General features: G+C 34.9%; 1 protein-coding gene across 1 annotated transcript in view; it reads right to left on the bottom strand.

Annotated features, from left to right (window-relative positions):
* Positions 1 to 12,696, bottom strand: part of USP9X (ubiquitin specific peptidase 9 X-linked) — a gene marked incomplete at both ends in the record, with an annotated part of 71,935 nt that overhangs the window by 35,839 nt on the left and 23,400 nt on the right. The window contains 9 exons of the mRNA XM_079539686.1: positions 51 to 185; positions 636 to 756; positions 878 to 1,027; positions 1,228 to 1,468; positions 2,329 to 2,540; positions 3,726 to 3,821; positions 5,382 to 5,724; positions 7,250 to 7,337; positions 11,946 to 12,079. Coding sequence (XP_079395812.1) covers positions 51 to 185; positions 636 to 756; positions 878 to 1,027; positions 1,228 to 1,468; positions 2,329 to 2,540; positions 3,726 to 3,821; positions 5,382 to 5,724; positions 7,250 to 7,337; positions 11,946 to 12,079 — 1,520 coding nt within the window. The remainder of the gene's footprint in view (positions 1 to 50; positions 186 to 635; positions 757 to 877; positions 1,028 to 1,227; positions 1,469 to 2,328; positions 2,541 to 3,725; positions 3,822 to 5,381; positions 5,725 to 7,249; positions 7,338 to 11,945; positions 12,080 to 12,696) is intronic.

The following is a 12,696-nucleotide window of genomic DNA, read 5'->3' as shown; positions in this document are numbered from 1 at the left end:
AAAAAAAAGGAGTTGGAGATTTTTATTTTTAAAGAAAAGCAAAGTATCACAAACCTCTGTTAGATACAGCACTTGTGAGGCAGAGGGACCAAAAAACAGAGAGTCAAGGGATGGACTAAGGCTGCTTTCTCCAAGTTTTGCGTGATCTAAACAAATAGCTCTTAGTTTCTCAACTGTAGTGTTATCTGCAATACAAAGAAAACTTATAAATATCTTGAAATGTAGCTACTTTAGAACAAGTCAGTACTGTTCACAATTAATAATATGAAAAAAATTCAGTATGCCAAAAAAGTTGCAAAAAACATGAATGACAGACAAGATCAGACTATTGCAGAAAGGTCGTGCAATGTTTATTTCTGTCACTAGACAGAAATTAGTACAACAAAACCTCTCAACATACAATGCTTCTCTCCCTTTTCACCGCACTGTGACATCAGATCCCACTGTCAACTGCAAGCATTTTTAGGACGTGAAATAACTAATTTAGGACATACATCTACAACCCCAATTAGCATAAACGTAATGAATTAAAATACCCAATAAATTAGCAGAAAATATAAAATATTTCAACCATAATTTTTATCTAACAGGCAAGAAATGAAGTCATTAAAGTAAATGAAGAAACTAATTTTTACCTGGTGGCATGAGCTTCATAAGAACACGTGCTCCATCTCTAAGAGGTGGCATATTTAGGCTACTGCCCAAGTCTGCAACTTGCCAAAGAAAAGAAATGTATCGAGGATGCAGTGACATGATCTTAAAACAAGCAAATAAATAAATTAAAAAACAAATAAAAACACAACACATAAAAATCATTAGTTAAAGACAAGTTGAGAAGAAAAAACATTTTAAAACCATCACTTCAGCGTACGCTTACCACTCCGGGCAAACAGCTTTCGACTTCTGGGTTTGGGCCATCGCTGTAGTGATTGCCATGGTTGCCCGGAGAACCAGTTGAAGAGTCAGAAGAACTATCGGGACTTGAGGGCATATTAGAATTGATCTGTGTAAGCTTAGCTGTAATTAGCTGCAAAACATAATCAGAGTTTTAATGCAAAAATGGAAATTCTTCATTAAATAATCGTCTAACATAACTTTAATGACGTGTTATAAGAATGAACAGAACTACTTCACCAGAATAAATGATTCCACTCATGGTACTTTTTAAGTATTTAGAAAAGGCAAGCAATATTTTAACTTACATAAATATCAACTTGCAACACTTACCGTTTTATCTTTGAGATTCAATTGTCCGATTAATTTTCTATCATCTGCAGGATCCACCAGCTCCCCACCAATGAACAGTTCTACTTTTGTGTGCGCACTGTTGGCTTTGATGCGATTGAGAATACAACGCCGCACTTGGCCAATGGTGTCATTTGTGTGAGACCAAATATCCAAATCTTCCACCTGTCGGCCTTGGTTTGGAAAACGAACTACCAGTGTGATATGTTTTCCACGGAAAGCTCTACAAATAAACAAACCGGATAAAGTTCTTTTGACCTCACTAAGTTAATTCATTCCTTCTGCATTTTGTGCTTCAGATATTATGACAGCAAATCTGTACACACGATGGTATACTCCAGATAATTTTGTGAAGGTATCAGTAATTGTTCAAGCTTAACACACAAAGTAACTTTCAAGAAGTTGCAAAAGCACATTAAAATACGGTCATTTTATAGTCAGGTTAGAAACACTAATTGGAGCATATCAAGTCCTTTATAAAGGTTTTAGATCCTCTTTCTTGTTTGTAATTTCCTAATCAAAAGGAAATAAAACTCCAACTAGAAACTATGTTTTGTTCTTTTAGTAACAGTGCAGTTAACAGTAAAAATTTAAAAATAGCAAGATGAAAAAAAGCCATCAGGTCACCAAGTCTTAATATGCATTTCTGTCCAAAGCTTTTAAAAGTTCCATATTAGAAGTCTGCTTATAAAAACACCATGGTTTAAAAAAGTAAAGGTCAAAAAAGGAATACAAATTTTCACAACACTAGTGACCACACTTAGTATGATAGGGCATCTGCTATTAAGTGTGTGTTTAGATAACCCCAAACAACAACAACAAAAAAGGCAAAAATTTCTTATAAGAGCTTCTTGCTAGCAAGACCTATGAAAAAAATTAGTCTAATCACATAAGCAGCCCGTACAGACAAGATGCATCTGCAATAAACAACAGAACACGTATTTTATCTAATCAGTGTATGCAACAACAATGCTGTAGGAGAAATACAATCTCTGTCACAGCAGATAGAAGCAGGATCTCTTAATTTTCTTGTCAAGAAATGTATTCAAAGAAGGGGGTCAATAAACCCATTTTCACACGTACCTTGACATAGGTAGAATAGTTCTTTCTTCATGGTAGTCACTGTCACATTCATTTATATATTCTCTTAAAACAGTCAACACTCTCACCATTCGTATTGCTTCTTGTCTTGCACAATTAATACTATCTTTATCTCCATCCAACACACATAATGTATCATAGGAGGCTTTGAGACGATCAAAACAGGACTGAATGAAGTCTTCATGAATCACTACCTAATGACATAAAAATTGTCATAATTACAAGAAATGCTGAAAAACCTGGATAATCAAATCATAAGTAAAAAACCAGGTAAGTAGCTCTATAAAGTTGTTTTATTCCGTGTTAAAATAAGCTCCCATTGATGACGCACTCTAACTTCATATGCACTTCAAAATCTTGCACAGGCCATTGGTAGCTCTTAGCATAGAGTGCAAATCTGCCCTTCAATAGAAAAAGTGGAAGTCTGTACAGAGAAATAACTAAATTGGACTCTTTTCCTTCTGCTTGATTCCTAACACAGCATCAACTTGCATCTGCCCTAGACTGACACTGATACAACCTGTTGTATCATTGAAGAAGATCTGCAAAAATTTCCAGGTGTGAGAAAAACATTTCTACTGCAGACTACATTACATCATAGTCATGGCAGTAAACCCAATCCACTATTCATTTTTCTTGGCAACAATTCAGGAGCAGAGGAGTTACCAGCATACTGAAGCACAGTACTCGCATTTACGTTTAGCAAAACCAACATTTCCTAGAAATATCTGATGTAATCACTTGCAGATGGACAGATCTATGCATGCCTACCAGTTTTCAGCCACTACAGCAAGATGCAGCTCGCATGGCTGTAAGCACACCACCTACAGCAGCTGTATTCAATCTATGAGACTGGCAGCACTGAAGACTATATAAGAAGTTCTTTTATTTTTTGAGGACAAATCATGAGATTTTTAAGAAATACAACTGGCAGGCTACCAGCTGGAGATTGTCTGGACAATATTCCCCCACAAACTCATGAAATCCCAACACCGTACCTCCCCTCACCTATCAGAAACTCATTTTCTCTTCTCTCTATCCATTGAAATCTCTCCCAGCAAATACTAATAGAGGGAGGAAATATCTGATTTGTTAGAGTTCAGCTTGACAATTATATGGGACACTGTGATCCTTTGAAAGGGACAAAATATAAAAATATTAGACTAGCTTGTTACAACACTCAACATATCTAGCTAACAAACATGTTGGTGCTCTTAATTCTGTATCTGACCAGAATCTGACAGCTGGACTCCTGAGTATACTTTTTAAAACATGGAAAATATTCCCTGATTTCAAACTTTCAAGTATAAAAATACTGCACTGAATTTTATTACTTTTTTTTTTTTCCTACCATATTATAATGCATATTATAATCTTACCTGATTAACTTGTAACCGTGGACCAAGGTTAGTATAGATCTCTTTAAGAAGATCAATTGCTCTATTTGCAATGTCATCATTTCCCTGAATCACAACCTAGCACAGTAAAAAAACAAACCAACCAACCAAGTATTAGAACATGATACAATTTTCTGGTATAAAATTTAAAAGCAAGATGACTACATACATTCACACAACAGTAGTCTAACTTATAAGACTTACATATGGTTAAAATTCTTAGTTATACATAACCAATACAAATTATGAATAACTGTGTAAGACTCAAAATTAAGAAATTAGTACTTTAAGGGAGTTCAGAACAAAAGCTAATATTTCTACAAACAGAATGAAAGTAGACTTCGAAAGTGTGTGAACACGAATATTTATTTTCACTCGTTTCAGAGAACAAAACAACTTGTTAAAATAATAGCCTTCAAGTCTGTCTTCAAGTAACATACATTTGGCTCCATTTAAATGAGCTAGATTTGCAAACTCTGTTAGCGTTCCTTGAGGATACGTGGGCATTTAAAATACAATAATAACAGCATTATAAAACAGAAGTTCTTGAATGCTTAAACAAATTACATTAAAGATGAATAAAACACCAGAGTTTCCAAGTATCTTAGATGGCTAGGGCTGGGTGGTTGGAATGTAAGGATCTGAGTTGTCCTTTTTACCTGATAATCTAAGTTTTCATTACTATTCATCAGGTCAGAATGGATACTGAAAACAGACCCTACAGGGGGCCTCTACAGGATATTGGTCTGAAGTGTCATGAGTTCCCATGCTGCCAAACAGTTGGGCAGAGCCAAGTAAGTTGATTTCCACAACTAATATATGTTGTCATTATGTCTAGCATTACATATGCATTATGTGCACAAGCACTTTGCACAAACTTACTTGTAAGAAAATATCTACTTTGGTTTTGACTGTTACAATGATGATTATGATGCTTAAAAAACCTACATGTTCAACAAGCCACAGCCAAAATTATTGAAGATTCTTGCTTTATGAACAGCACGTTGTTTGAAACACAGCCACGATAATCATACCACATGCTACTGTGGGTTCTATGCAGCTCTTCAATATTACAAAGTCTGAAAACAACTAAGCACCAAATTTCTGTTTTTCACTCCTAGATTTGGCAAGTTTCAGAAAGCTTTTACACAAATATTACAATGCTTCTATTGAAAAGCTATAACCATCTTTAGGTAAAAGGTTGTGGATACAAGAGAGAATCAAACCAGTCATCACTCAGACTAATCTGGAATCACTCAAGTTTACCATATTAGAAGGAACAACGAAGCACATAAAATGAAGTGAAGGTCTGTGGGGTGAATTATAGAGGGGGGAAAAGAGACCCACAGAAAATTCACCAGGAATGACCCTTTCTTCCTAAACAGCATAGGCAAGTTTTTCATCTCATGCGCATACACAAACTCTCAAGTTCACTGAGCAGCCTGCAAAGCCACGGATTTACTTACCTTCTAGAAATACAGGAGACTATGCCCACGTGTTTAATTTGAAAAATAAGTTTTCTGTAATTTAAGTCAGTAACTAACATATATTTTCAAGAATGTGTAGTTTATTAAAGAAAACAAGACCGAAAAAGACTTCAACTGTTAATCTTTCAGATGTTTCCTCCAATTAACTTACCCTCCAAAGGTAGTCTAATCCTATTAATTCCAGATCATCCATCATATAGGCTCGTCTCTTTGCTACTAGCTTTCCTTCTCGACAGTTCACAGCTTTGAAGAAACGTTCAAAACATTTCATTCCATTTTCTGTTAATAGGGAAGGATCCAGCTGAAGCACATTATTTTCAAAGAAGTCCTTATTAATGTCAGGGTCTAAGTCTGGTTCATCCCCCATTAGTTTGGAATACCATTTAAAACAGGCTTCGCGATCACAAAGATAAACAGCATTTTCAGCTAAACACTTCCATATTTGCTTCGCCTGAGGGGCACAGAGCCACAGCTGACCATCCTTCAATAAAAATCTTGAGCAAAACAAAGAGACAATTAACAGCACTGTCTAATCGGCATCTGGACTTACAATTCAATAAGAAATACAAGGAACAAGTTGAATATGTATCTTATACAAACACAACAACAACAGTCAGTCATGAAAATACGATAATGAAAACTTTATATCATCAGCCCTCTCATTGTAGTCCCGTGATTTCTTAGCAAAAGTTTGCAGACATCAAAACATCACATTCCAATTAAGAAATAAAATTAGAGAGAAATATTTTTACAGAAAAATACCAGGTGTTTTATACATACTATATAAAAATGTTCATCTCCTAAGATAAACAATTCAGTTTAACAGTCAGGTCACATAATAAGAAATTGAATTATTTCTACAGTCATCAGCAAAATCACAAAAGGATGCACCAATTACATTGAGCAGAACTAGGAGCAGAAGTCAAAAGTAAAAAACACTAGTCTTAAGTTTTTCTTTTGTTACGTTATTATTAAAGAACCACTAAAAATTTTAATTAGGAAAGTTAGTACTAAGAGTGTTACAGGAAAAACACAGAATAATCAGTGTTCTCCAGAATCTTTTTTTTTTTTTTTGACTCGATCTTTTTTTATTGAAAAGAAAACAGGGACTACGTTACGACATCACTGTTCAGAAACTGCTACCTACATATTTTCCATGTGAAATGCCATGGGACATCATTAATTCTTTTCAATCAAGAACTAAAAAGTGAACAGTGAACTTAAGATAATCTTTTTTTTTAACCAATTAAGAGTGATAAACAAATCAAGTGATAAATAAATCAAGTTGGCTATGTGTATACTACTGTATAACTTAAGTGGCTGTTTAGCACTTCATTTTAATTCGCAGAAATTACTCTGTAAAGTTTTAAAATACTTTTTTAAATGTCCTTAAAAATAAGTTTAAAACATATCGCAACTTGACAGTTCATATAATTTTGCTTGCCTGAACATAAGAACAGAGTAAAAGCAAGCTGCAAGAATGCCTGCAAAGCATCAACAGACTGCAGCTCTGTCACAAGCAGAGAACCTCTGCTTTTTATTTCATTCAAAACAGCTGAAATTAAAAAGTAATTCAAGTAATTGTTGTTTATTCCTCCTAAGACTAACAACCTATCAGCACATGTCAGTTTATGACTTTGGCCTTAAATTTGGTGTCGTACAACAAATATGGACACATCTTCTATGGAGTATTTAAAGTTATCAGGTACATTATCCTAATATGTGTGTAACTGCATACATATACACACTGTACTCAATTCAGTAGGGTTCTGGACACAGAAATATCCCATAGAGATCTTACAGTACAATTAAAGTCTTGAATTACATAGATGCTAATAAATTTTAATTCTTATACTAGAAAAAATACTGGAATAAAAAAATTGAAGGAAAACAAAAAAACACATTTAGAACATTATTGCGTCTGAGTTTTGAAAGACAAAGAAACAGCTACCATGACTTTCTTTCAAGTATCTGAAATACTCCTAGAGAAGTCAAGAAAATGATCAAGTTAAAACTAACCGTAAGAAATTAAGTCGCTCCTGTACTTCTTGCACATGACTGTATCTGCTTCCTGGCCTTACAGTTTGCGGATCATATTCACCATGCTCTGCAAATATAAAAATCTTATCAGACAACACATGCTAAGAAGACACGCAGACTCTGAAAGACAGAACATATTTGAAGACTTCATGGCCTGAACACAATCAAAATCTGCATTTGATTATACTGCATTTTCAGGAAGGAGTAAGAAAGTCATTTTCAGAAACCTGCTAACAGTTAATATACATTCTAATTGAAAATGGGTACAGGAAAAGATTGCTGAGAATTATCAACAAATTCTTAAGGGCAGATGCATGTGCTCCTCATTCAGAATAATTAAAGTATTACAGAATAACTAAGAATCCGCATTCAACTTACATTTTACCCTGCTTAAACACATTTTCTTTGGGAAATAAGTCAATTAAAGTAAAAGCACACAATTCATATTATCCAGTTTTTTTTTTTTTTCTTTTTCTTTTTTTTTTCTTTTTCTTTTTTTTCCTAAAGATGTTCTAGTTTCACTACAGAACATCTTTTCCATAGCTTGTTTTACACTGCTAGGGACTTTGCTCCCCAGAGATAACCACAACTCCAGCTCTTTAATTCTTTTCTAAGTAGCTACATGCATGAGAACACACAGAAGAAGTAATTGTATGATGTTTACTTACTATAAAGCTTGCAAGGATAAAAACAAATCCCTGTGGATACTGACAAATTGAAAACAGAAGCTGCACAATGTGAAAATAATACATAAAACTTTTTATCTGCAATTTGTCAAATCTCAGAGTAATGTTTAGCAAACAGCTGTTTGCTTCATACAAACAAGTCTGTGTTTTGATTTTTTCCTTTATGGGAGCTGAAGGCTAGGTATCTCTCTACTTGTTAATATAATCACGTTCTTTAATTCCTCATACAAACTGAAGAGAACAGCTACATCAAGGAGCCAGTTGTATTTCCAAACATGAGTACCCTGATTGAGATTTACTGTTGAAATACTACTGCATACAGACATTACCTTCAGAAGCAGAACTTAAATACATTACACCAATTCAAATTCAGAAAAAAATATTCCTTTTGTTCAGCAGCTCAGATAATAATTTCTAGTCGTATATTAGATATCAATGGACATCTGTACATTTTTAAATCCTTCAGAACAGGAAGCACTTTGTTATATATAAAAACAAAAAGACACCAAGTCTAACATCTGAAGTGCATCATATGTGTTTCAAAATAAACAGAAAATAACTGTCATAAATACAACACTACATACAATATACAAAAGGTACATTAAAAATGAAAAAGGGAAATCAGAAGATTTCCAGTACTTAAGTGATAATGACTAAAAATGTGAAAACATTATGTCCACCTTCAAAACCCTAATGAAGTGAGCATAAATGAGTAATTACAGAAACCGAGAAAAAACAACAAAATAAAGCATATAAAATTAGCAAATAAAAAATATTCATTAGAAAAAAGAAATAATTAAGGCAATTAAGAAATTAAAGAACAACTACGGAAGTTGCAGAGAAATTAAAATTAGTGCTAGCTAAACTATTCCTATTGGAGGGGAGAATGAATGTCTGGGCTTTTTTTTTTTCCCCCGATGAACGTAGGTTAATTCACAGAGAAGTGCCAAGTGTGGCAGGGATTGAAGAATTCAAGTATTAAAGATTGCCCCAAGCCAATGTGCAAGTGCTTAAGAATATTGAAAAACACTGAACTACAAAAAAAAAAAAAAAAAAATTCAGTCTCTACAACTATCCTCCACTCTCAGCTTCTCTCTCAATTTGCTTTCTACACCACACACCTAACAGGGAGTCCAATCACAATCTCCTTACAAATTTTCTCCACATAGAAGAGCAAAGGAACAGTCAGTAAAACTACAGATTAAAAAAAATGTTTGAAAATTTAAATATAATTAGGCACAAACACATATGGATGATCACATAGTAAAATTTATATAAATAATTACGTTTCATTCACACAGCTGGATTTTGTTTTTTCAATTTTTTTTTTTAGAAAACAGAAGATGAAGAATTGGCAATTCATCCAACTTTTGAGAAGGTCTTTAATAAAAAGTCAAGATGGAACTGTGAGCTAAGATGTAACTCATCACTGAGCAAAAAGCAGAAGAAATTGAGGAAAAAAAAACGGAGGTGGCAAGTTTCACATCTTATGCTTCTATACAATGCTTAGAGTTCAACAGACTGAAACATGACCTAGAAATAAGGTGAGCAGGAAAAGGAGGGCAATCAAGAAACTCAAAGAAGTATAAATGGAGAAAATCTAATCTATTGAAATAAATTAAATTATGTCAAGTCTGGTGTTCGCAAAGTTTATGACAAACAAATTTCAGGTATTTAGAATTAAGATCTTCTATCATTCATATATCAACTCAGCGTCTGAACAGCATTGTTTGTCACCAAGATAATATTAACCAGCACAAAAGAAAACTGAAAGTGTCTACATTAAGAGACAGAATAAGCAGAGACACATAAAATTAATGATATAACATATGGTTACTTAAAAAAAAAAAAAAAAACCACAACAATGCCCTTTTTCAGGATAATAATACAGTACCAGTCACCTTAGCTCACAGAGGACTGTCGACTTCTCCCCAGCTCTTCAGAGCTGGGAGAAGGAGCAAGTTTAGTATAAAGACAGCAGAAAAAGAATCACAGAACAGCCTGAGCTGGAAGGGACCTTAAAGATAATCCAGTTCCAACCATCCTGTCACAGGCAGGGAACAGCTCTCACTAGATCAAGCTGCCCAAAGCCCTGTCCAGTCTGGCCTTGAACATCTCCCTCTGAGGATGAGGCATTCATAGCTTACAGGAAAAAAAACAAAAAAAAAAATATTACTGTTCCTCTGTTTTTGCATTTTGTTGCAAATGGGAAGAAGTACTGCAGCAGCTTCATCTCAATTTAATTGCTTTTTGTGTACATACCAGTTATACTCCACACGTTTTTAATTCCTGCTGTGCTAGAGATAATTAAATTACTACTTCATTAAGAGTCACAGTGTGTGCGAAGAATGAGGTGGGTGGAGCAGGAAAATGGGATGTGCTGTTTGGCCGAAGAAAAAAAGACTGCAAAATACTAGCTTAAATTTTTTGCCAAAGTCGTTGACCATTTGATAGGTAAATGTTGTCAAAAATGACCTTTTCATTTCAGAGTTAAAAATTAAAGTTAATGGATGACAGTTCATTTTTGAATAACGTGTGTAGGCTATTTTTGGACAAACACAAAATTGCACTGGAATATAGTTGATGATTACGTTTCCTTCATAACTCTAAGGTTGAACCCTAGATTTTCATCGCTGGCCAAAGCCAAAGTAAATTGAGTTATCCACACAGTTAAGAGACAGAAACTCATTATAAATAGAACTGTTTTTACATCACTTTTGCATACCTTAACAGTTTACAGTAGTTATACAGAATAACATATATTGTATTCCACCTTCTCAGACAAGATTAAGCTTAAGACACTGTTGCTTGAGAAGAGAATAAAGCACTTAGTAACATTTTAATACTAACTAGAACAATGTTATCATTAACAAAGTAACTCCGGTTAGGGTAAACTCCCCCTCACTGAACAGCAAAACATTGCTACTGCGGTACACAGATTTAGCTTAAATGTTTTCATCGACCCGTACCAAGCTGAGGCTGTCTTCTTCACACTGCACCACTATTAAGACAAGTCTTCAGAGACTTATCTTAGGTATTCATATTGGGTACTCCAAAACTAAATCAATTGCAGAACTAAAGGGATGTAGGCATAGGAAAAGATAGCCACACACAAACACACACTGCAGTATGCACATACCCTGTCTTCTCTGATCAGCACTAAATTCCTACAGAATATACTGTGTCACTTTTGAGATGCAACTGAAAGCCTGGTAGCACTCTATTCCAGAGTAGAATGGTCCCTAGTTTCCGTCAGTGAAAGAGTGAAATTTCATTGGCTTTGTTTAATATAGAGTACTGCAATACAGTATCAAAGGGCAGGTCCATATCCAACACTCTCATTTCTCTACTTCAGTAGCTAGAAAGCTAGCTTCCTTCAAGGTTAAGAGGGTAAAATAGCGCAGGGTTGAGTCTACGCTGAAATACTTGCAACAGTGTGCTGCCAAAGTATTGCTGTTAACGAATACAGAGAGAGCTAAACAGAAATTGAACTGTATGGTTAAAGAAAAACAAAACAAACAACAGAAGTGATTAAAGAACTTCTCAAAGGATTCTAAAAAATGCAAAACAGATGTGGAAGAAAATCCAAGATTATTATTAGGACTTTCCACAAAAATAACCACTCTAGCCTAAGTAGGGCAAGATTACCAGTCCACAGATAAACAAGAACAGTCATTTCCTGATAATTGGGATCATGAATAAAAACAGTTTCAAGTTTTTCTTGACCAGTCTGACAACACCCCAAAGGCCATCAAACTCACAAACGTTCTAAAATAAACAAATGAACGACAGTTACTTCACAGAATCACAGAATGGTAGGGGTTGGAAGGGACCTCCAGAGATCATCGTATCCAACCCCCCTGCCAAAGCAGGTTCCCTACAGCAGGTTCCCTACAGCTACTTCATGAGGAGAATCTGCTTTCAACTTCATTTTCAACTGGAGCTCTCACACACTATTTTATGAGGCTAATTTTTTATTTAAAACTTACCTTTAGCATACTGCCTCATGCTTTCCATATAGGCAGACAGATTTTCCGCAACTAATGTCACTAGGGCATGATTGTGCTGAAGTTGATTGATTAAGTCATGTCGGTAAAACACATGGGGACTTCGCTGTGTTTGACTGAAATTAAAATACAAACGTTGTCAGAAAAGCACAGAGGATTTGGATGTAACAGTTCATAAATGTATTTAGGAAATCCATGCCTTTAATGCAAGCTTCAAGTTCTGATAAAGTATCTACAACATACAGAGTATTAATTCTCTGACAGTATTCTTTTTTCCTCTTCTGAAAACAATAGTAGTTTTACCAGTTATTAGCAGTAGTTACTTAACAAGGATGGCACAGCTGCAGTATGTATAAAAAATATCAAAGCATCTGAGCAGATAAATATGATGCAGTTTTAGAGTCCAAAACCACATGCGATGAACACTATCAAATTCTAGAGCATGGGACTAATCAGCCCTGCAGAATAACCCTAGAATGCCTTAGCTCCTCCAGGGCACTCAGTATCATCTGCATGACTAACACCAATTTGCACAGTTCTCCCAAGAGAGAGAGAGAGGGGAAAAAAAAGCAGCTGTTTGTTGTACTGCTTTTCTGCTGACCCCATAAGCTGTCCAAGAAGAAGTTAAACAAGGTTTCAGAACTATTCTTCCTTCCTTCAGCATTTAAAGTAGACTCCAGAATTAGCTGACTAAATTACTGGTAGAACTAACACCTTCCTTGGATACTTAAGT

The sequence above is a fragment of the Tetrao urogallus genome (genome assembly GCF_951394365.1).
Source record: "Tetrao urogallus genome assembly, chromosome: 1".
NCBI classification, from domain to species: domain Eukaryota; kingdom Metazoa; phylum Chordata; class Aves; order Galliformes; family Phasianidae; genus Tetrao; species Tetrao urogallus.
The sequence above is the reverse complement of the archived record's forward strand: the minus strand, read 5'-3'. Positions and strand labels throughout refer to the sequence as shown.